This window comes from Vitis vinifera, chromosome 17 (assembly GCF_030704535.1).
Source record: "Vitis vinifera cultivar Pinot Noir 40024 chromosome 17, ASM3070453v1".
In the NCBI taxonomy this organism is placed as follows: domain Eukaryota; kingdom Viridiplantae; phylum Streptophyta; class Magnoliopsida; order Vitales; family Vitaceae; genus Vitis; species Vitis vinifera.
In genome coordinates, this window is record NC_081821.1 from 1,115,852 (window position 1) to 1,142,310 (window position 26,459).

At 27.7% G+C, this 26,459-nt stretch overlaps 2 protein-coding genes across 2 annotated transcripts; both read left to right on the forward strand.

The window, feature by feature from the left end:
• Positions 1 to 3,179: 3,179 nt before the first annotated feature.
• LOC100247321 (protein SMALL AUXIN UP-REGULATED RNA 10-like) lies at positions 3,180 to 3,662 on the forward strand. The gene has a single exon (XM_010665596.3). The coding sequence runs from the start codon at positions 3,180 to 3,182 to the stop codon at positions 3,660 to 3,662; it is 483 nt and encodes a 160-aa protein (XP_010663898.1).
• An 11,377-nt stretch (positions 3,663 to 15,039) lies between these two features.
• On the forward strand, positions 15,040 to 15,348 carry LOC100854437 (auxin-responsive protein SAUR71-like). Its single transcript, XM_010665595.1, has one exon. The coding sequence runs from the start codon at positions 15,040 to 15,042 to the stop codon at positions 15,346 to 15,348; it is 309 nt and encodes a 102-aa protein (XP_010663897.1).
• Positions 15,349 to 26,459: the final 11,111 nt, after the last annotated feature.

Consider the following 26,459-nt stretch of genomic DNA (forward strand, 5'->3'; position numbering starts at 1 on the left):
ATAATCACGAATCACTACGACATGGTCCTCGTGGCAGTGGTCAGAGAAACAATGGAGTCCCCGACAGAGAAGATGGTTGTCGACAGCAAGGGAGCACGATGGGGGCCTATGGTACGATTAAGGATGAAAAAGCGAGAAAAGTGACTTTGATGCCGGTGAGGAGTTGTTGTGGTGAGAAACTCCGACATCAAGGCAGCACGATGTGGACGTTACTAGCCCATGGTGGCATTAGAGGAGTTGTGACAACGAAACTACCTCAGGTAAGGAAGAAGTAAGAAAATGGGAAAGAAATAGAAAAAGGAAAAGAAGATGAAGAATAATGAAGAAAAAGGGTGTTTGGATGAAGAGAAAATAGAAGGAAACCAAAGAGAAAATAGGCGGGAGAGAAAATGTCGTGAAAAAAAAAAAAAACAGAAGGGGAAAATAGGGCCTAAAAAAAGCTTATATAGGTCCCTTCCAAAAAACCTAAAATACTTGGGTTGAGCTTCAATAATTGGGTGGAATGGAATGCTCCAAACTTAGTATAAAAATATTAAGGTAAAAAAACATTCCAAAAATTCAAAGAAGTGGGTTGTGCATATATATAAAACTTAATTTTATTATTATAAAGACACAATTTTAATATTTTCTTTTATTGTCTTAATAGACTATAATTATTCAAAATTTTCCAAAATTGTCTAACATAAGGATGGTGTTTTTTAATAATTCCCAAACTTTCTTAAACTACCATTCCTAAGTGTTAAAGTTACCAAAAATAATTAGAACTTCATCTTATATTCCTTATTGAAACCTTTATATCCTTTAATAAAATTTCAATTTATGCTGATATTATATTCTACTAATAAAACCTCAATTTTTATCATAAAAGAATGCATGACGAAAAATTCAATCCCTTTAATAAAACCTCAATATTATTGTGAGGATATATTATGTAATAAAACCCTCCAATGTAATAAAAGAATGCAAGAAAAAAAAAATCTCCTTTCTATACCTTTTTCATATGATAAGTCCAAAATGATTTTCAAATGGTGAGTTCTAGAAAAAAAAATACCAAGGTAAATTTTTTTGCTATATATTGATGTCAACCTTGATATATTAAAAAATAAATAAAAAAAGGCATATTTTCACTTACAAATTTTTGTGAAAGTGACACTATCAAATATTCTAACATTAACATATGAATTTATTAAATATTTATTGATTTATAAATTTTCTATGAAGGTTATATCATAATAAATCACATAATTTAGCAAATGAATATATATGTTATTATTGATTTTTATTTAGATACTTCACATTAAGGATAAAAATATTAAGGATAAAAATATCGGTAATCACGGATATATCGGTAGTTCGATTTTATGGAATATCATAAATATCAGAGATATAGCAGCGAATATTTTGATACAAAATATTGATTGATTTAAAATTGATCAAAACTTTTGAAAATGTAAAATAAAGCTCTTAAAAATGAAATTAGAAGTATAATAGACATTTTAAAGTTGTTTTGTTGAAGAAATTATCTATATATATATATATATATATATATATATATATATATATTAGTGTACCTTGATTATTAAATTACATCAAATATTATTCAATAATAATATTGTGATATTTGATTATAATATGTTTAATTTTAAAATATATTTAATTTAATTGTATTAAATTATATCAAAAAAATGATGGAAATGTATAATTTTTTAATATTTAATTAATATATTAATGATATTAAAAACTTTTTGTTACTCAATTAAATGAATTTTTTTATTTAATTATAAAATAATTATAATTAATTTGTTGTTTAAAGTATTGTTTTAATATTTTGTGTATGTGAAAACTTTAATATATGTATATATAGTGCAAGATTATTAACAAGGGCAAATATGCCCTAATAGTAATGTGGAGGCTCTCCCAACCTTTTGGTTTGGTTGGGGGTTCAACTCCCCCATTTGAGATATTTCTGTGGAAAATTTTGTTTTCCTCCATGCTTCACATATGAGTAAATTAATTATATTTTGATTTATAATTTTTTTGTCAAGATTACATTATTATTAAGTTATGGAAAAATTTAGTGTATATATATATATATGTCAACATTGCTTTCATTTAGATATCTTAGCATATGAACATATTAAATATATGTTGACTTATATATTATTTGTCAAGGTTTAGATATCTTAGCATATGAACATATTAAATATATGTTGACTTATGTATTATTTGTCAAGGTTGTATCCACATAAATCATAGAAGAATTTAACAAATTTTATATATGTCATTATTGGTTTGAACTAACTTGCATATGTCATAGTTGTTCATATATATTACCTTTAAGTCAAGATAATATATGTCATGAATGGCATTTTTTCTTGTAATGCCCATTGGGTTTTACTGGTAAGCTTTTTAACGACACAGTTGTAGTAATCCAAAAAAATATTATACTCTTTTTCTTTCATTAGGGTTTTTCCTAGTAAAGTTTTAATGAGACATATTCTTATAATCATTCAAAGGGGAGTATTATAAAATATGAGATTTTGTACCACTATGGTAACTTGTGGATGATCATCCATAAATATTTTTTATAACTCCTTATAAAAGAAAGAGACCCCTAATAAAATTCAATAGAGTTTTCTTATGCATTTTATTATCTTTTCTTGTTTTCTTCTTCTCTCACTTTGTTTTACAACAGTTTTAATTATATTTAATTTTTTTTATATTTTTTATTGTTAAATTAAATATGTGAAAATTATTTTTTTAATTTTTTTTTCTTAATTATTTTATGTAACCACACATAACCTTAAAATAATAATTTAATAAAATAAAAAAACCATATTGGACTATTGGTTCATAGAAGATTAGAACGTATCTTTCACCTCGAATGATATGCCTTTTGAAGTGGCGTCACGCATATCATTTTCATAGAATTTAATTTATAAGCAATTCAAACTAAAAAACTATAAAGCGTTGAATTGAATTCAACCAAATTAATGCATGTATGTATATTTTTTAAATAAAAAAAAAAGGAAAAAGAAAACAAAAAGTGTTGACATTGACATGGCCATTCGGGTGATATGTGAGGCTATATAGACTGTTCTCCTTCTCCCTCCATTTGGAGAGAAGCCACTTATCTCAAACATTTCTCTTTCTTTTCCTCTTCCCTTATTCATTGCAAAATGGATGGTATAAAGGGAAAAGGGAAGAAAAATATGATGGTGGGGGCGTGGAAGAGATGCCAATCCATCTGTCGGAGAAGCAAGAAATGTATGCCAAATATCAGCCCTTGTAGCTCAGTCTCAAACCCAGAAGCAGCTAAGCCTTCTAAGACCCCCAAAGGTTACTTCCCAGTCTATGTTGGAGCCCAGAAACAACGGTTCCTGATCAAGACCCAGTTCACTAACCACCCATTATTCATGACGCTGCTGGAAGAAGCTGAATTGGAATATGGGTACAGTAATGGAGGCCCTGTGTCGCTTCCATGCCATGTTGATACCTTCTACGAAGTGTTGGCGGAGATGGACGGTGGCCGAGATGAGATTAGTCGTCCTGGCAGTAGCTTTCTCAGTCCATCTCATAGTCTGGGTCTTGGCGACATGGCTAAGGGTTATGGTCATTATAGCCTTCTGATCAGTCCGTCTCGGATGCTTGAGGTGAATTGAGCATCAATCTACAAGGTCTCGCTAGATTTCTATGCCTTGTGAACTTGCATATGTATGAACTTGAACTTTTCTTAACCATTTACCCATGTTAGGTACAGAACAAATAATATCTACATCCATGTTTGGACAGCGGTTGGATAGCTTGTTGCTTTATATTTAGTGATAATGGCGTTCTTTATGATGTTCCAATATAACAGTTCTCTCCAATCTCCATATGAAAGCTTCAAAGAAGAAGGATCACATGCATATAGCCCACAGTATCAGATGCCTTCCCTTTTGGGTGTTTTGGTGGCGATAAAAGGGTGTATCAGATATCACAGATAATACCAATTTGATCATGACCATAAGCTGAGTAATTTTAATCACATAAAAGCCTCATCTTTGAGTTTTGCTTTGAACTTGAAGTTTGTGATTTCAAACAGCTGCAAATCTTATAATATGTTTTAGTGTGATTTTAAAAAGTATTTTTAATTTAGAAATTAGTATTTAAAAATAAAAAAATATCAAATAAAGTTTAAAAAACATTTTTAAAATTTTTTAAATTTTGAAAAAAATTAGATGTAACAGTTATAGAGTTAACCACTAAATAAGTGATATCTCAAAAACACTTTGAAGAAAATAATATTGAACAAACTCTTAATCTGATTGGAATATATAACATTTCTATTATTCTATGAGAAATTGTCTACCTTATTTGACTCCAATTATTCTTTGTGAAATTGCCCACCTTATTTGATTCCAATTATTCTTTGTGAAATTGTCTCAGCTACTTGATTGTAACTTGGGAAGGGTTTACTAAAATGCTTTATAACTTTGAAAGCTTCTAAGATAAAAATTTAGGTCTTATTTGATAATTCTTTTCGAAAACAGTTTTAAAAAGTAGTTTTTGAAAATCGTTTTTTAAAATTATTTTTTGATGTTTTGTAAAACAAATATTTGTTTGAGAATTTAAAATGTTTTTAACTTATTTTTTATTTTTTTAATATATTTTTAAAATATTTTTAATCATTTTCCATTCTTAAATAATTATTTTTTAAAACAATTTTTTTAAGAAAAGTAAAAAAAATGTATATAAATATTATTTAAAAACCACATTTTTTATTTTTAAAAACAAAAAAATTTATCTTATTTTCTAACCATTGAACATATTTTCTTTTCTTTTCTTTTCTTTTTCTGGAAAATAAAAAATTGTTACCACAAATACCCTTAAAACCCCCGAGATCTTCTCTAGCTTCCCATGCTTTTCAAATATTCAAATATGAGCTATGGCGAAAAAGGAAACCGGTGGTTTGGCGTATGGCCATAGATGAAGATCCATGTTAGGTACTAACTATGGTGGTGGGCGGTGGCTCGTGGTCAAGGATGAAAGTTTTCAAGGGTGAAGGCAGCATCTGTGACGGCAACCTCCCTCTGATTTACCCCAAAAAAAAATTCTACTCTGAATTATCTCAATCAATTCGTCATATGCTGTCCTTTTTGTGTTAGTTACTTAGTTTTTTGCTGAGCAATTATTATTGGTTTTTGTTATATCTTGACTTTAACGTGACAAATATGAATGGTTTTGCTTTTTCTAACGTGGTTGTTTGATTTTGAGGCATTGTTTTGACCATTATAAAAAAAAATAAGGGAAAATTGTGTTTTCAACTTATATAAGTTCATAATTAAGATAAGGTCTTTCAATCACTCATAATTGATGATAAGGATATACGATAATAATTGATAATAATACCTACTTAACTCATTTTTGTTTTTATTCTACTACTTGTCACTGTTCTTTCTTATTTAACAATTTTTAGATTTTTCATTATTTTTTAAAACTTTTTTATAAATAATTAAAAAATTAACATTATTTTTTATTTTTAAATTATAAATAAACAAAAATTATATTAATGGTTCAAATAATATTTTGGAAAATGCTTTCTAAAAAAATATTAATTTAAATAAATAAAAATTATCTTTTATATTTATTTTTATCTTTTACATTTTAGAAGTAAATAATTTAGTTATTAAAATACTATTTAAAATAAATGTATTCACTATTTTATTTTTTTTTTATGCTAAAAAGTATTTTAAAGTTTTTTTTTTTACTATTATAAAATAAAAAAATTTTAATTTTTTTCCTTCCTTATTTTAATAACTTTTTGAACATGACTTTTAGTAATAAGTTATATGAAATGTTACAAATTTGTTTATTAAAGATTTTTTTTAATGATTTGAATTAATTGAAAATTTATTAAAATAAGAAAAAGAAAAAGAAATAAAGAGGATTGATGGAAAGTTTTTATTTTAAGTACTCAATTAAAATGTTTTCATATGACCTAATTTTAGAAGTGGATTATATCAATACAAAGTAGAGATTGAATTTTTCTTATATAAAAGGGTTGAAAGGTATATTTACTTATTTTAGATGAAAACAAGTAACTAAAAATTATATAGATTATATTTGAGTTTGGTTTTAAAATGTTTTTCTAGTTTTTATTTTTTATTTTTAAAAATAATTTTTATTTTCTATATTGTCTCTTTTTGAAAATACGTTTAATTAAAAAATGAAAACTATTTTTAAAAATGAAAATTGAAAATCTTGTTTAATACTATTTTTTTTATATGAAAAAAAAATATTTATTAATTTATTGCGCCAATGTACAATTGTATTACACTAATTGTACAAGGAAAATGTACTAAGTGTACAAGGGCGTACAAGGCTACCATTTGTGAAAGATTGTAATAGATTATGAGTCATTCCTTTATTTTTCTTATCACTCACGAATTGTGCATATATGTCATGCACTTTATTTAATTCCCGCATGGAAATTCCAATACTTTCTCCAATAATTATATTTGGGGGAAAAAATTTGACATTAAGTCATCCACCATTTTCTCAACTAAACCATTGGAAATGTGTGTCCATGTTCATTCCTATGTGGACATGGACACATAACTTAGGAGGGATATGAAATATGTGTCATTGTATAAGGGTATTATATTAACTGTACAAGAGAAATGTATTAATTATATAAAGGTGTACAAGATTACCCTTTGTGAATTATTTTAATAAATTCTAAACCACTTTTTTATTTTCCTTGTCACCCAAGGATTGTACACATCTCTCATGCATTTTATTTAACTCTCACATGGAAATTCTAATATTTTCCCCAATAATGATATTTGAGGAAAAAAAATTGATCTTAAGTCATCCACCATTTTTTTAACCAAACCATTGAAAATATGATTAATACACCTATATGAACTTATAACTTATAAGAAATATGAAATTTGTGTCATTGTACAATTGTATTACACTAACTATACAAGGAAAATGTGCTAAGTGTACAAGGGTGTACAAGGCTCCTAATAAGTTTTGTACAATTTTTAAACAACTTGAATTTGACATTAAGATGATTATTGATAATTTTTTTTTCTTTTTTTACCAAACTATGTCATTAAGACATTCCCTACAAAAATTAACACATAGAAAATAAAATTAAAATCAATCATATTTGAATTGTTCATTATAAGTAAACTAAATGAAATATATATTTTTACTATTTTGCCTTTATAAACATAATTTCATTGTTATCAATAGAGATTAAAAAAAATCATATTTAAATGGAATTAAAAATAAACAAAAATTATTTTTATAACATTTTTATTTTTTTAAATCATTAATTTAAATTATGAAATTAGTTTTAAAATTAAAAATATTTGTTGTAATTATAGTTTTGAAGATTTCATGATTTGTATCTTATTACTTTGAAAAAATTGCTTTAATAAGAAAATATTTATTTTAATGATTTCAAATATTTAAATCTTTATTAAAAAAATATTTAGGATTAGTGTGGAGAGCAATTAGGTAATTTTGGAATGGAGAAATTTTGAATATTTTGAAGACTTTCAGTCGGTCAATTATCCTATATATATATATGCATGTGAGTGTTTACATTATTTTTAAAATAATAAACATCATGTGTCTAATTTACAAGTTAGAAAAAAAAATTAATAATATTTTATGAGGTATTTAAAAAGTATTTATTATATGTTCTATAAATTTGAAAAAATATAATATTTGATGATACATAATTTACAAGTTAGAAAGTCAATAAAAAAAAATTAAATACCACTTTCAATCATTTTTAGATAAATTTTATATAATATATATATATTTTTAATTTAATTTCTAAAGTTTAACTAAAAAATTGTATTGACAATTTTCTTGTTGTGATTCAAAATACTTTGCATTAGTCTATCTAGATAAGAAAAATTATTAATATAATATTATAACTTCAGTTATTTTTTTCAATAAATTTATCTTTTTAAAAATTTTAAAATAAAAACATTAAAAATTAAAAATCTAAAAGGATATATATATCATAAAGTGAAGTGATAGTCAATTTTTAAATTTTTTAAAATATGGTTAATGTAGAAAGTATAAAAAATAATTAAAAATAAGAGGAAAAATATAAATGAAATGGTAATATAAATTTAAAATAAAAAATTAAAATTAAACTAAAATATAAATACAAAAAGATAAAAAAAAATATTTGGATGAAAAATCCCAAAAATTTTACCATTGCTTATAATAAGAGCAAAAAGATTCAATATCTTTAAAAATGAAAAATAAAAAAACATTATTACTTTTTATTTGACATAAAATAGAAATGTAGATTGGAAGAAAGAGAAAGAAAGAAAAGTTAGAAATGAGTAATACTTAATAGGGAATAGAAAGGGGAAAAAAAAACACAAAAAATTGAAATTCACACTCACTTATACTTATGTAAGGATAAAAGGTATTTTAAGAATTAATGAAAAATAATATCATTCATCTTAATTTTCATACTTTGTTTGGGTTTTGAGCTTAAATATGCATGATATATGAACCAAATGTTAATTTTTGGGTCCAGTTGAGCCCAAAACACAATTCTCCCAAAAAATAATTATTTAAAATATAGTTGTTTTGTTTTGTGATTATCTTTTGATTTTTTTTTTAAATGTAATTCTTAAAATTACATTTAAAGATTACGATTTAAAGATTAGGATTTAAATATAAATTCAAAATTATAGCCTTAATTGGAAGTCCTATTTTCCAAATATAGTTTCAATTTTATTTAAATTTTTAAAAATATATGTAATAAAAAGTTAATATTATTGATGGTTTCAAAAGATATGAAAAACTTAAAATCCGTTTTGATGACATATTCAAAGAATGATTTTTAAGAATTAATTTAAAAGTAATTATGTTCAAGATTAGAATATTTTTCGTAATTATTTTAAAGAATAGAATTATGTTCAAATAGTTTTTTTGGTTTATTCTTCGAAAAGATAATATATCATGTTTATATATAATACAAAAGTTTTTAAAGTATATTACATTTTTCGATCATTGCTTAAAATATTTTAGAAAAAAATAAAACTAAAAATACTTTAAATTTTTTATAAAAAATAACTTATCTTTAGAATAAAGATTTTATCAAAAGTTTGTCAAATTTATTTTTCGAGGTTGGAAGATTATTTTATGTTATTTAAAAAAAAAAAATCTTATACTTGGTTAGAATAGGGATGGATTTGCGTGAATAAAATAATCCATTTTATATATAAAAAAAAATCATAAAATAAATTTTCAAACGATTTTCAAGCTTTGGCTTTTGGTCCTAAAAGTAAACATGGAAGAAAAAGCCAGTTATCAACCAATAGTAAAGTGTTGTGACTAATGTGGAAGATTATTCCAGGCCTCTATTGGTGGCATGGGTTTAGCAGGGATAGTTGAAATCTACATGTAAATTGCATGGGGATGATGTAGTCCTATAAAATTTGCGAATATTAAAAAAAAAAAATTATCTTAATTATAATTATTTGATTATTGTATTTATTTTGAAACATTTAATGGTATAGTAGATTGAATCAAATACTTTAAAATAGTATAAACTCTCATGATAGATTTGGAATTGATTAAGCTTATAATCGTGATCATTTGAAAATATATAATGAAATCTACAACTTGAGATAAATATATAAATACATGAAATCAAGATCCAAGCAAATGAAACAGGAGAAAATAAATAAGATGAAAGTATTAAAGAATAAGATTAATACAAAACAATAAAATTAAAATTAGGTAGAAAATAATAAAGCCAAATTATATATGTGACGTGTTATGATTGGTTTCACAATTTTATAGATACCGATTTGATATTGTGGCAATGTCGAAGTCAAGGCAATTGGAGTCAAGTCCGTCTACCTTCGTTAAAGTCAGATGAACTTTTTCCCTACTTCGTGCCTCTTGAAGAGTCCGTCCAGTTGTATCGGAGCCAAACGGACTTCTTTCCTACACAAAAGGATATCCGAACGGGTGATCCGAACACACTCCTCTGAAATTTAATTTAGACAAGAATAACTCTAACTATTTTATAGGAGAGAATGGACATATGCATGTGCATACCTTGTTCGTGTTTTTTAAGGGGTTTATATAGAGCTGATGACACCGTCATTGTAGTATTGACTATGCACTCTAACATTTTCTATAATGATAATTGTCCTTAGGGCGACTAGGCAATCATCTCAGTTAAGGGCGGCTGGCAGGTGTCATCTGCTGACGTGTCAAGATCTCAAACCATGTAGTTGTTTGTCCATTTAATCTGTCAATGTCTAGGATTATGTGCAGCAATTAATTGATATAAACTTATAGGTTAAATGGAGTCCCGTCGACTGCTCAAATGTCAGGCGTGATTAATCACGCATGCCAAAAGTCTTAAAAACTTAATTTGACAGATCTTCTCATTTAAGTGTCCAAGTTGTCAATTCCATCTGACCCTGTGGGAAAAAGGAAACCCTCTCACTTTTGATGTCAGACGAAACTTATCTTAGTTTGGACGGAATAATCCCAGAGAGGTTACATACTTGTCCTATATGACCAAGGGGTCTTGAGCTTAAATGGAACACGTGGAGGGGAATACCCCCGGGCAACACCTTAAAATAACATATTTTAATACATAAACCTTTGATAAAAAATTGCTATGTTTGAAAAGAAAGTATACACTTTTGGCATTTATGGGGAGTCCACATTTTCATCACTATCATGTTTTGATTAATTTTTTATACATTTTATTTCAGTAAAAAGCTCTCTATATTTTGAATAACAATTTTAGTCAAGTACTTGACACGATCTTTCAAAAACTTTAATGACAACTAACATTTTCAATGGTTTCCAATAGTTTTTCTAATGATATGATCGCTGAAGGTTTATTCTTTCGGATAAAAATGCACACCATGTTAAGTGACTTTTTTTTTTTTTTTTTAGGCTTGAATTTATATTTTTTTGGGAGACTCTATTTATAATTAAGATAGTAAAAAATGGTAAATCTTTATTTATGGTTGAAGGTGTCAATTCTAAATTGGAAAGAGATTGAAATTTTTTTATCTTTATATAATTTTCAACTAAGTTGGTTCGACTTAACCTAAATTCAACCTGATATTTGGAAGGATTTTGGCAAACATTTTCAATACTCGATTGGAATTTGAATTAAGTTTTCTCAATCCAAACTCAATTTGACTTAGGCTTGAACCAAAGTTTAATATTTTTATAATATTTATATCTTATATAATAATATTCATTTTCTTTTTAGATTTAAAAAATATATATATATCAAATTATAATTATATCATATACTTTTTAATTGTTATCTTAAAATTTTGTTTTATTACTATTTAAATTTTGGCATAAATATATTAATTTTTTTCTCAAAAAAAAGAAAAAACACTATAAATGAATTTTGAATCATGCAACCCAATCAATCTGACTAACCCGATCAACTTGAATCTAACTTAATCAACTCCAGTCTAACCTGATCAAGCCGATTCTAACCTAATCAATCGGATTCTAACTCATCAATTCAAATTTAGGAAAATAGGGTTGGGTTAGGGTTGAGTACCTCATATTAAAAGTCGGGTTAGGTTGAGTTTGAGTTGATTATTTCTTAATTCGGGTTGGATTCGAATTAGTCATTAATCCGACTAACCCACCCAAATTGTAACCCTATAATTTTAAAAGGGTAATAATGTCGATTTTTGTTTGAAGTGGAATTTACCTAAAACTAATATAAATATTGATTTTTCTTTGAAGTTTGAATTTATTTAAAACTTCTATAAATTAATGTAAATATATCATTTAAACATCAATTTTTTTATAAAATTAAATATTTTATTTTTTTATCTAAAGATAAGAATTAAAAAATAAAAAATAAACAATACACAAACATCTAAAAGTATATTGAAATAATAAAAATAAAAAAACAAATAAAAGGCTCTTGCATAATTTTTGACGGTCTAACCATCAAATTTAGAGGCAAATTCCACATAAAAAGAAGGTTGAATTTCATGAATTACTTGACATCACTTATTTAGTACTTGCATTATAATTCTGCTTTTTAAAAATGAAATAAATTGAGATGGTTAAGTTTCCAAATAAGTACATTGTTAAATGTCATAAAAAAAAATATTCAATCTTATTAAATGATCAATTAATCTCTAAATGATATAATTAAAAGTCCGTTTGAAAATAATTTTTGAAAACATTTTTATAAAATATGTTCAACTAATTTTATTTTATTTTTATTGAAAACATTATAAGGATTTGTTATGTACATAAAATGGTTTTTTTAATAAATTTAAATTATTTTATTTTATTTATTTATTTTTCTTAAGTATTTTTAAAGGTTGATTTCATCTACCTTTCATGGGGTTTTGGTTTAACACATCTAGTTTTCGTAGATTTGAATTTTTAACAAATACATCCCCTACCTTGAGTGAAAATTAAAAATGAGAATATTTAATAAAATTTTAAATCAATAGAAGTTCGATGTATTTAGAGTGTATTTGACTATAATTCTGAAAAATGTTTTTAAATATTAAAAAAATTAAAAACACGTTTCAGAATCACTACCAATTAATTAAAATATTTGAGGAGGTGATTAAATTTAATTTTTTCAAAATATTGTATTCTAGGTAAGTCGATAAGTAAAAAAAATATTTTTAGAAACTATTATAAAACCTTGTTTTAAGGAACTGATTTTAAAAATGTTATAAATAAAGTACTAAAATTCTAATAAGTATACAACCAGATGCCTGATTCAAACTATATAATGACTCTTCCGTTGAAGAAAATTATAATGTAAAAAGCAAAAAAAAGGGGGAATCTCTGCTGACCTCTTATCAAAATAACGTTTGACTTTTATTCATTTCTTCCTTAAGTGGTGATTAACAGATTCTGATTGGTACACGATCAAAGCAAAGTCCACCTTGGGATGAGCCCTGTTTGGCAACAACGTCTTGGGAGTTGAAGATGCAGTTTAAGAATGACCCTGTCTTCTACCACGTGGCGGCACGCTTAAGACTTGCGAGTCCGCATGCCCATCAATTTGGACTGTCAAACTGATCAGAAACTTCATCGCACAGTCATTGATAGGAAATTTGATGCAAACAGGCACTCACACCAAAATTTCTGTGTGAGCGGAAGCGAATAATTTGTATTTAAAACGCTCTACTATGTCATTCGGATCTTGTCAACGGTCAATCCAGGATTCAAGTTTTAATTTATTCAATACATAAAGTTGAAAATTTGTCTATAGCGTTCACACGTTTTATAGTTGAACACGTGCGTTTGGAGTATCAGTCTAAGTAAGTGACAAGTGACAAGTGACAAGTGAGCAAATGGGATTTAATTTCTATAATTAGGAAATTACATTATGGTATATTATATACTTCCTATTAAGTGAAACTTTGCCCACCAAAAATTTTAGGGCATATTTGACATTTTCCTTGAAAATATTTTTCTGTCATGGACATGTTTGCAGCTGCTTTAAAAAATAATTTTATCTACTTTAAATTAAAAGTTTTTTTTTTACAGAACATAGTTTTACTTTTTATTTTTTAAAATTTTACAGAATTTTTTTTAATAACTTTCTTTGAAAATAATTTATTTTTTAGAACAAATTTGTATTATTTTCAATTTTTTTATAAAATATTGTGAAAAATAATTTTTAAAAATAAATAACTATAAAAACATTTTATATTATACAAAAATGTACCTTCTAAATAAGCAAGAGAAAATTGTTTTTTATATTTTACTTTTAAAACATAATTTTTTTCTTGAAACAATTAAAATTGTTTTTTTTTTAATTTTTTAGAATGTTTAACATTACTAAACATATCCCAAAAGATTGTCTTAAAATTATTCTTAAAAATAGTTTTTCAATTTCAAAAAGCACATTTTACAAAATTTGGATTAAAATATTTTTAATAACATGTAATCTAAAATAAAGTGATTTTTCAAAATAAATTTAAATTATTTTATGTTTTTTTTTTCTTCTTATGGTAGAATGCTCTAAAAAGTAATTTAAATCATGGAGAATAGGTCAAAAAGTTTTACATTATACATAGTAGGGAAGGAAAACTATTTTTAGTATTTTATCATTCTAACAAATTTTTATTTAAAAAAATGTGATAATTATTTTTAAATTTATTGGCAAACAAATCCTAATTATCTTTTATTTATATAAAAAAAAAACAACCTAAAATAGATCAAATGTTCATTTTTTATTAGGTTATGTTTAATTTTCAGAAAATATTAAGGAAAGAAAAAAAATTAAGAAAAATAATTTTTTTTTATGTTTGATTGTCTTATGAAAAAAAGAATTAATTATAATTATAATTAATTAAAAATATATGTATTTTTGGATTATTTAATTTTTACATAAATAAAATGAGTTTAAAATAATAAATAAAAATAATTTATTAATTTTAAAGTTTTTTTTATTTTAATTTTTTTCTCCACTTTATTTCTTTACATTTCCCTTCAAAATTTTTAAAAACCAAATATAGCATTACATTTTTCAATAACCAAACATAGCCCTAAGATAGAATTAATTATATTCTCATTCCATCTTTCTCATCATCTAGGCTCATTTTACTTCGATTCCCTTTGTCAAAAATTAGGTAAACATGCATTAAAAGAATATGTTGTGTAAAAAATTTTCTTTATGAATCGTTTTGATTCGTCCACAACGGAGGCGATGAATTCACACCGTAGAAAGTGGGTCTCTAATGTCATCATTTTGGAAGAAAAGAATAGTACACCAATTCAAACCGAGGGCCTTCCACGCGTTGACCGACGGGATTAGTATTCGCATGCCACAAGGCCTATTTATATGGTTCCACGCTCCTCTCTTTTGCAGAGAATCAGACATCAGCTACCGAGACCCAGCTACAAACTCAGCTTTTGAGCTTAATCATCCTCTGCGATTTTCTATTTCTGAGTTTCTCTTCAGATAAGAGTATTATTTGGTCCCTACTTTTTGAAGAAAGCGTCAGTGGGTTTTTCACTGTAGAAATGGATTCTGTAAAGGGGAAAGGGAAGAAAAATATGGCGGTCAAGGCATGGGAGCGATGCCGGGTCATATGTCGCGGAGCCAAGAAGTCGGCAGTGTACCCATTTAGCCCTTGGAGTTCTTTCTCAGAGAGCAAACCCTCAAAGCGATCAGAAGTTGATAAGCCTAAAACAAAGTACCCAGTGCCTCCCAAAGGTTACTTCCCAGTCTACGTTGGAGCCCGGAAACAGCGGTTCGTGATCAAGACCCAGTTTGCTAACCACTCACTATTCCAGATGCTGCTAGAGGAGGCTGAACAGGAATATGGATAAAGCAATGAAGGCCCTGTGTTGCTTCTATGTGAAGTGGATACCTTCAATAAGGTGTTGGAAGAAATGAACAGTGGCGATCATGGCCTCACTCCAGGCTGCGTCTTTGCCAAGAGGCACGGTTGCTATAGCCTTCTCAGTCCATTTCGAATGCTCAAGGTGGGTCGAGTACAATGACCAACTTCTTCCCGATGGCGATCATACTAACACTGAGATATCCCACATTGGAAAAAGTTTAGGACCTCCACGCAACCGTAATACTCTCAGTTCTGGTTTTCGCTTCTATGTCATTCTCAATTCAATCGTGTGGAATGCTGCTGTAGACGAATATGTTCATTAACTCATCCTTGTATATAATCATGATACATTTTACAACCTTTATTTAATGATTTACTCGACCCTTCTAATCTTATACTTCTATCTTTGGTAGTAGAAGAAGTAGGCGTGGGAGTAATTGATGTGATTAAATTTTATATTTGGAAAGTTTATTGTAAAAATTCTTTTATTAAATATCAAGTATTATAAAATATGAGATTTTGTACCACTGTGGTAACTTGTGGATGATCATCTATAAATATCTTTTGTAACTCCCTATAAAAGGGAGAGACCCTAATGAAATTCAAATAGAGTTTTCTCGTACATTTTATTCTCTTCCTACATTCTGATTTCTCTTTCTTGTTTTCTTCTCCTTTCATTTTATAATTTTACAACATGTTATGAGCACGACTAGTCTCTATAGAGAAATAGAAAGGTGTTCTCCTTTTCAAAGAAATAGAAAGATTCTTTTATCTTTTTTCTTACAAAATTAAGGTATGTGATAAACTTATATCATGATTTTCTACTTTATTACCTTTGGCTCTCTATTTTTACTTATTTTATTCGAATGCATAAATAAGTACAATCCCTATAACCAGAAGTTATGGGATAAATTATAAATTATAGAGTAAATTCATAACCAGAAGTTATGAAAATATGTACAATCTCTATAACTAGAAGTTATAGGATAAATTATAAATTATAGAGTAAATTCATAACGAGAAGTTATGAAAATATGTACAATCCCTATAACCAGAAGTTATAGGATAAATTATAAATTATAGGGTAAATTCATAACTAGAAGTTATGAAAAATATGTGCAATTCCTATAATCAGAAGTTATAAAAAAATATGTACAATCCTTATAATCAGAAGTTATGGGATAAATTATAAATTATGAGATAAATTTATAACCAGAAGTTATGAAAAAAAAAATATGTGCAATTCATATAATCAGAAGTTATGGGGAAAATTACAGAATTACAAATACATGACCATATGTTATGTATATGATCTCCAATTATTTATTTTTAATTATACGGTATAACTGGAAGTTATACCAAACAATATTATAGCCAAAAGTTATGAAATAAATAAATGTTCATAACCTGAAGTTATGCACAAATCTACCCAATGAATAGTTCATAGCCTAAAGTTATACACAAATTTATATAAAAAACAATTCATAGCCTGAAGCTATGTACAAATTTAAATATTTTCTTATTCTGACAAAATAATCATGGCTTAAAGCTATGAAAGATATTAAATTTTAATTTCTTTAATTTCTTTTAATTATATTGTGTAACTAGAAGTTATACATAAATAGTTCATAGTCTGAACCTATATACAAATTTGCGTATTTTCTTGTTTCGACAAAATGATCATAATTCAAAGTTATGAAAAATATTGACTTTTAATTTTTATTTTGTACTCACTCATTTTTCACAACATAAATTATGGAAAACAATTTTTATTAACAATAATTTCATAGCTAAAAGCTATGCATACAATTTATAATTCTCTTGTATAACTAGAAGTTATTCAAAACAAAATTGTCAATAAATCTTGGAGCTATGATCAAAGAAGGAAATCAAGCATCCCTGTAGGATCGCGCAAAAACACTGATTTTCCTTCATTATCATCTCCAGGAAGGTTTAACAAAAAATGAGTTTTTGATGAGAAATCACCAGTCTCATCCAACTAGATCTGAATCATTCCCTGAAGTGAATGTAATATTGTCCCAAACTCATGGACGATGATGAGGGCAATATTGTGGTCGTGGAAGAAATCCCCAATACCATAGTTCTTATATAAATAATTTACCAAATTCTCAGAAAATGAAAGTCTTATTATACCACCAGAAGTGGAATAATATTGAGGTAAAACAAGAAAATGGGAAGTGTTTACAAGACAAACCTCTTAAGAACCATGAGAATAAGTGTTTACGATGTGGTATGAAGGGGCATTGGTCGCGTACCTATCGTACGTCCAAACGTTTGGTCGACCTTTACCAAACATCAATAAAAGAAAAGGAAGTTGAAATGAACAACTATGTACCTAGAAGATACATAATTTTTTTAATTTTGTTATATAACCAGAAGTTATATAAATATTATTATTCATAACCCGAAGTTATGAAAGTAAGAAAATTAATATTCTTTTTGTTAATCAAAGGTTATGTCAAAGTTATTAATATGTACTTTCTTATAACTAGAAGCTATAGAGAAGGAAATTGTTAACTAACAATTTTGTACAACTTTATGAAATTTATATAACCAAAAGTTATAATGAAATATATTATAGCCTGAAGCTATGATAACAAGCATATAGATAATATTTACATATTATCAAAGGATTAATATTTTTTATACAAATAGGTAAGTGTTTGATAGTTTTTATAAATTTCTATTATTAGCAGTTATATTGTCATTAGTAGAAAAATCTACATATATTATTGCATGTTGCCACATACGGTATTTTTATTAATGTAATAATTTCATTATCAAAAATAATTTTGAAATTACAATAGGTTCAACTATTATTCTCAATATATTATGTTATATCTTTACATATATATTTAGATGGATTTGTAGCATTTCAATTAAAGTTTTGAGACAACAAGATGCTTTAAATCATGATATGTTCTCTTAAAATTTTGATTTATGAATTAATTTTTGCACATTGATTTAGATCATAATAATATTTTGAATAAAATTATTGATCTATCACTACAATTAGATTGGTTATTGAAATACTTCCTTGTTATTTCATGTATGAATTGCTCCACACTTACAAAATCAAATGTGTGAGATTATTTAAGAAATATATAACTTTAAATTATCTTTTCATATTTGTTTTATTGTGTTATATACGCTCTCATTGCTTTTACGCAAGTTATTAAGTTAAGTCATCATCGATGACTAATATTTTTCCATTGATTTTAACTCTTTCTCTATGATAATATTTATTCAATTCTATAAAGACAAAGTCTTTATGACAATGTTTTATAACTTGTTACTTTGATAAAACTCTTGTTTCATTAATTGCACAACATTGATGACAAACAATGTCAATACTATATTAGGTGATAGAAACCAAATTAAAGGCTCCAGAAGAGTTTGTACTATGTCACTAGTAGTATTTGATTTCATGTGAACGACATTTTATATGATGATAGATCCAGAAGAATCTTTTAAGACCAACTTGGTCCCCCAGGGTAAAAGGTCATATGGATGTACATTACAAAACCAGAAGTTTTTAATTAGTGACTAGTCTACTTATATACTTAAAAGGTAAAATGACATGTTGTGTAGATTATCATTTTAATGAGACAATTTTCTCGTCGTTAAGGGGAGAAGAGCCAATTCCAGAAGAACGGCATGAAATTATTTGGAATGGATTGACTTTGACTCATCTTGATCCTCATACAAATCAATGTGAACTAGAAGTTCAAAAGATCATTCATTTGCAAAATCTTGCAAATCAACTACAAGATGCATTCATACAAAGAAAGTGACAAAGTCATATATCCCGGCTGCAAATACTCCAGCACAGATTGATGTCCCTATAAGACAGTTAACAAATGAATCTAAGATACGCCTGAAACGTGGTAGACCTGTCAACTCAAAGGATATAACTTCCCAGAATAGGAGAACCCAAGAAAAACTTGGCACTTTAAAAGAGGTCATCAAAATGACTGATCAGTTTAAAGTTGATAAATCTATAGCCCTAGAAGAGACACAAATAATGCAGAAGGCCCCGAAGAGGCACATATTGAACAAGAAACCCTTTAAGAGGCACATATTGAGCAAGAAGCCCCTAAAGAGGCACATATTAAACAAAAAGCCCCTGAATAGGCATAAGTACCTAAAAATTGTGAGATCTCAATAAGTTATGTATACACAGGAGAAAAATGGGATCAAAATAATATTATTTTCACTTCCCAAGTGGCCTCCATAAGAAATGATGAAGATCCTGAACCATGAAATGTGGAAGAATGCCGACATATAAATGATTGGCCAAAATGGAAAGAAGTTATACAGGCAAAGTTAAACTCATTAACAAAATGAGAAGTTTTTGGACTTGTAGTCTAAATACCTAAAGATGTAAAGTCTGTTGAGTATAAATGGGTATTTGTACGAAAACGAAATGAGAATAATGAGATCATAAGATATAAAGTGTGATTAGTAGCACAAGGTTTCTCGCAAAAACTTGGTATTGACTATGAGGAAATATTCTCTCCCGTCATGGGCGCAATCACATATAATTTCTTAATTAGTTTGGCAGTCCCAAAAAGACTAGATATGTGTCTCATGAATGTTATTACAATATATTTATATGGATCCATGGATAATGATATATACATAAAAATCCCTAAAGGATTTAAATTGCCTGAAGCAAATAGTACAAAGCCTCGTAGCATGTACTTAATCAAGTTACAACGATCCTTGTATGGATACAAGCAATCTGGATGCATGTGGTACAATCACCTTAGTGAATACTTGCTAAAAGAAGGGTATATGAATAACCCTATATGCCCATGCATCTTCATTAAAAAATCAGAAACCGAATTTGCAATTATTACGGTGTATGTTGATGACTTAAATCTTGTTGGAACTCCTAAAGAGCTCACAAGAACAACAAATTACTTTAAGAATGAATTTGAGATGAAAGATCTTGGAAAAACAAAATTTTGTCTCGGCCTGCAAATCAAGCATTTTCCAAATAAAGTTTTAGTACATCAATCAACATATATTAAGAAAGTTTTGAAGCATTTTTATATGGATAAAGCGCATCATTTAAGTTCTTCAATGGTTGTTCAATCACTTAATATGAAAAATGACCCATTTTGTCATTGTGAAAAATGATGAAGAATTACTTGGTCATGAAATACCATATCTTAGTTGATTGGAGCCAAAATATGTGCTCTAATGGCACATATTCAATATGATTTGTGCACCAAAGGATATTCAAATCACCCAACTTGACCTAAATCAATGCTAAGGCCCTAGTCATGAGTTTAATTTGTACTTTGGAGACTTATCTCAGGTTCAAGGAAAGAAAATTGTGCAAATTGAATGACTTTAGATTTTGAAATATCAAGAAATGGCGAAATGAGGAAATAAGTGAGTCAAGACTCATTGAACATAAGGAAAGGCAAAACGAGGATATCATGAGGTTGGAAGATAATAAATGACCATTATGGAGTAAGAAAGAAGGCAAGAAAGCATGGGAAATGAGGCATGAAGCAAGATTTAGCTACATGGAAATTTAGAACTCAAAAATCTGATGGCATTATATACTCTGACTTTGAGGACAAATTTGGAGCACTTTATGGAGTCCATTATATACATACTATATATCATTTCGAAGCTCGGGAAGTCAGGAATCCAATGCTTCAAATGGTTTGCAAATCGGAGCTGAAATGAAGAAGTTATGGCCATTTGAAGACAACTACACCAAGCTAAAGGGTCATTTCGAAATTCAACTTATGATTTCGAAATTCAACTTATGAATTCGAAATCCACTTCGAAAGGACACCAATTTCGAATTCACCCACTACCACTTTGATGTTCCGCCTCCTCTACCCTAGGAATTGCATCTATTCAACTTATGAATTCAAAATCCACTTCCAAATGACACCAATTTCGAATTCACCCACTGTCACTTTGATGTTCCGCCTCCTCTACCTCGGGAATTGCATCTAAAGCACTCCATCCCGCCCTAGGTGGACCCCACACGACTAGAAATCACCATTTTATTATTTTTTAATCATTTTTTGGAAATTATTTTGTAATAAGTGGTCAATGAGAGTGTGCCACATGTTAGGTAATTGAGGATATTATATAAACTCTCTCAATTCTAGGTTTTAGGGATCTTGGATTTTTTTCTAGAGATTTTGACATTGAAGGTGGAAGAAGATGAGAACTTTGGTTTGTTTTCTTTTTCTTTTTTATTGAATATATTGTTTTTAGTTTCTTTTGATTCAAATTATGGATTTTTACCCTATTATGGATTGTGAATGTGACATCACCCCCATGAGAGGCTAAGAGCCAACTTGGGGCTTGAAGCATGAAAACCTAAGGGCTAGGAAACCTATAAGTACAATGGGTAAATTATTATAACAATGAGATTAATTATTGGTTGGGTGACAATTTATCATTTTTTTATCCTATCCCTATGAGTTCGTTTAGGGAATGATACAGTAGGTTATTACTTGATACTAGTGATTCTTGGTAATTCTTGATCATTAGTTATCCTCGTCTTCCCTACCGTTATTTGCCCCTAAACAAAGCTATAAGAAGTAGGAAGGGTTAAAAAGTCAAATCTTAAATTGATAATCAATCTCATTCATTTAATGGTTTTAGGAATCTATTTTTAAGAAGGAAAAATTAGGTTTCAGATGCAATTTTGAGTTATAGAACTCAACTTGATCGCGAGTGGCCAAGGATCCCAAAACCCTAAGATCACATTACTTAAAATACCTTTGTTTTCTCTAATTTCTATACCCTAAGTTGGATTATGGAAAACCCCAAACTAGAATCAATTGAATTTAAAATCAATATTTATTTTTTTCTTATTAATTCAATTTCTTTTACTTAGTTTCACATTATTCACATATTGTTTTTCACTTAAGGATTTAAACAAAAACAATTCATTTATTCTAGTATTGACAATTTTCATAAGTCAGTCCTTGAGAACGATACCCGGAATACTACAAAAGTCGTAGTGACTCTTTCTCTAGTTTTTCTTTACCAGAGTTACTATATAAAAAGGCTAAGTATTTTGGTACAACAGAGAATTTTCGGTCAAGAAATTGGCGTCGTTGCCAGGGATTGGCAATCGTCATAACTAGGATATAGTGCATTACTTTGTTTTGGTTCTTTTATTTTTTATCTTTATACATATTTTTCTTCTATTTTATGCTTGGTTGGGAAAGAGATATTTCAGGCTTAGTGCTATTGGTGCACTTATATATCTAGCCAATTGTATACGTCCAAACATTCTTTTTTCTGTCAATTTATTAGCAAGATATAGTTCTGCTCCAACTCGAAGACATTTGAATAGTATCAAACATATATTGCATTATCTTCGCGGAACTACTGATATGAGTTTATTTTACTCAAGGGAATCAAAGCAACAATTGCTTGGATATGCAGATGCAGAATATCTTTCATATTCATATAAAAGTAAGTCACAAACATGGTATGTGTTTAATTACAATGGTACTACTATCTCATGGAGATCTATTAAACAAATAATGGTGGTCACATCATCAAATCATTCAGAAATTCTTGCAATTCATGAAGCAAGTTGTGAATGTATATGGCTAAGGTCAATGATCCAACATATTCAAGAATCATGTGGACTACCTTCCATCAGAGGTAATGCAACCAAGTTACATGAAGATAATGTTGCTTGTATTGCGCAAATTAAAGTAAGATTCATAAAAGGTGACAAAACTAAGCATATCTCCCTAAATTCTTCTATACTCATGAGCTCCGAAAGAAATGTGAGATCGATGTTCAGCAGATTCGATCATACAATAATCTAGCAGATCTATTCACAAAGGCGTTACCTTTGACCACATTGAAAAAATTAAGGTATGACTTTGGAATACGAAGATTGAGAGATCTACCATTTGAAATGTTGAAAAAATCATAATCATGTTTACATGAGGGAGAGATTGATAATATGGATATACTGCACTTTTTTTCCTTCGTCCAGGTTTTGTCCCATTGGGTTTTACTGGCAAGGTTTTTAACGAGACAGTTGTAGTAATCCAAAAGAATATTGTACTCTTTTTCCTTCACTAGGGTTTTTTCCCATGGGGTTTTTCCTAGTAAGGTTTTAATGAGGCATATTCTTATGATCATCCAAAAGGGAGTGTTATAAAATATGAGATTCTGTACCACTATGGTAACTTATGGATGATCATTCATAAATATCTTTTGTAACTCCCTATAAAAGGGAGAGACCCCTAATGAAATTCAAATAGAGTTGTCCTATGCATTCTATTCTCTTCCTACATTCTGATTTCTCTTTCTTGTTTTCTTCTCCTTTCACTTTATAATTTTACAACATCAAGATAATAATTAAGATTTTTTTAAATATTTTAATTAAATAAAAATCCATCTCTCTTAAGGAAATATAAGGCTATGTTTGGTTCCTAGAAAATTAGAGAGAAAAAGTGAAGGAAAATAAAAAATAGATTAAAAGTCGTTAAATTATTATTTTTGTTACTTCAAACTCATTTTATTTATTTTAACTCATCAATATAAAAATTAAATAATTTAAAAATATATAAGTTTTTAATTATTTTTAATTATGTTTGATTTTCTTTTATATTTTTCATAGGACAACCAAACATGAAAAAATAATTTTCCTTTACATTTTTTTTCTTTCCTTAGTATTTTTCGAAAACCAAACATAACCTAGGGTTTTCTTATTTATCTAAAATGTAAAATCACCTATTAATCATGATTGAAATTTTTACCCAAATATCATAAATGACATACAAGGCAAAATATGAAGCATCTTTTGAGATATAAAATTACTTAAATTATGTTTGGTTCCCAAAAAGTATTAAAGAAAGAAAAAAATATTTTTAAAAAATGATTTTCTTATATTTGATTCAACTATGAAAAATATATATAAAAAAAATCAAATATGATTAAAATTTTATATATTTTAAAATTATTTAATTTTCATATGACAGAGTTAAAATAAGTTTAAAATAATATATAAAAATAATTTATTAACTTTAAATTTATTTTTTTATTTTACTTCACCTTCCTTTGCATTTTCTTTAAAATTTTCGAGAACCAAATACAGTCTTATTCAGATGTTGAGCTCTTGATTCCTTAAGTTAAATAACTGCAAATTAATGCATGTTTTAAAAAGTTGATTAAGACGTTGAAATTTAGCTTGATTGAAACTTATCATGTTAACTACGTTTTGTCTCTAAGTTATAAACTTCTAATTAATTTATTGGGAGGGTGGTTGGTAGGAGGGTTAGTGGTGAGTCAGGTTCAATTGAATTTGCGGTATTCTCTTCATAGTCTTTTTTTCATCAAAATATATATTTACTTTTAAATATTTGTTGAGGAACCATGACCAACATTACCGACTTAGACGTTGGAGGGGTGAGAATGGTCTTGATGGCTCCCCGTTCTATTGTCTGCATGCGGCGGCGGTGGTGGAGGAGGAGGAGGAGGTGGTATCTGTGACACCAAAATCTTCAAATCTGACATCAATCCATGCACTTTGGAGACGTCGATTGAATATATTCCTGAGTTTTTCCGGATAGGAACCGGTGAAGATTTTGTCTTTCTTTCCACAAGTCGTGGTTGTTGCTGTGTCTGGACTTTGAATCGTTGATAACTTGCTCTGCTTTTCCATGACGCTTGTTAGCCCCACTGTCTTCCTTATCATTTACGTGGGATTGTGGGAATGGGGGAGATTAGTGAAATTAGTATATTTATTTATGCTTAAATTAAAATTGAATTAACCAATTTTTTAGTGATAGAACGGACCAAATTAAATTAGACATATTTGTTTTTTTATGGAATAAAAAATTTTAAAATATTTGATTTTTTTATTTAACTAAAAATAATTTATTAATATCAATTTATATAATTTAAAATGTGTTTAATAGTGGTTTTAGAAAATATTTTTAATATTTTTAATATTTAAAAGATAAAAAAATTTAAATGTTAAAAAAATTAAAAACACGTTTTCAAATCATTGTCAAAGACACTATAAATTAAAATTATTAATAATAAATTCGTTTTAATTATATTTTGAAAATTATTTTTCCTACTATCATTTAAAAAGAAAAAACTCTTTCTAAACAAGCTTATTTACGTAATTTAAAAAATATGATTTTTTTACTAATTTTAAAAAATTATATATAAAAAAAAAAAATAGCTTTCCAACAGGCCTAAAAGTTAATATTTTGTTTGGAAAAAATGATTGATTTGACCGAATATTCACGTACAAATCGCTTGATGCTGCCAAGTTGCAAATGTTTCATACGTCACGTGTGACTCAAATGTTTGATAAGTGACCGATCGCAGACAAGTCCACCGATTACCCACGATTTGTCTCCACCAACCTCTTGCGGCTTGCGGCCATATATGTCAATCCGAGGCAGCACCCTAACCTCCATTTCATGTCTTTTGGCCTCATTCTCCCTTGAAAAGGATGCATACCTACTCCATTCAAGATACCTTTTAACACTTCATTTGAAAGTGATTCATGAAACAATAAAACGTGTCTCATGTCAAAATTAAGGTCCCTTTTGTGTATTCATCGAAAAACAAGATTGATAAAAAAAAATTAATTAATTAATTAATTTTTTTTTATAAATATTTTCGAAGTTTCCAGTATAAATTCAGTCATATCGTTTTATTTCTCCATCTATTCATCTATGATTCATATGTGTCGTCAGCAAATCAAACGTTGACTTCCCAACACAATGTCCTAATAAAAAAATGCATTTATATAATTTTCTTATTATCCATGATTGATATCTTTGGTCAGCAAATCAACTGTCAACTGCCCAACAGCCCTAATACAAAAAGCATTTATGTAATTTTTTTCTAAAATTTTACTAACGATTTCTCTAGATGGAATCCACTGGATCCACACTCGGAATATAATAAAAAAATTGCAAAAACCACGGCATGTTGCCCACTTACCGGATACCAAACGCAGCGGGTTTCAAATAGGATAAAAAAAAAAAATGATGGGTTGAAAAATAAACACTTTTAATCACTTATTTGACTTTTACATCA

Excerpts from the sequence above, each read along its gene's own strand:
- LOC100247321 (XM_010665596.3), top strand. The coding sequence starts at position 3,180 with ATGGATGGTATAAAGGGAAAAGGGAAGAAAAATATGATGGTGGGGGCG.
- LOC100854437 (XM_010665595.1), top strand. The coding sequence starts at position 15,040 with ATGGATTCTGTAAAGGGGAAAGGGAAGAAAAATATGGCGGTCAAGGCA.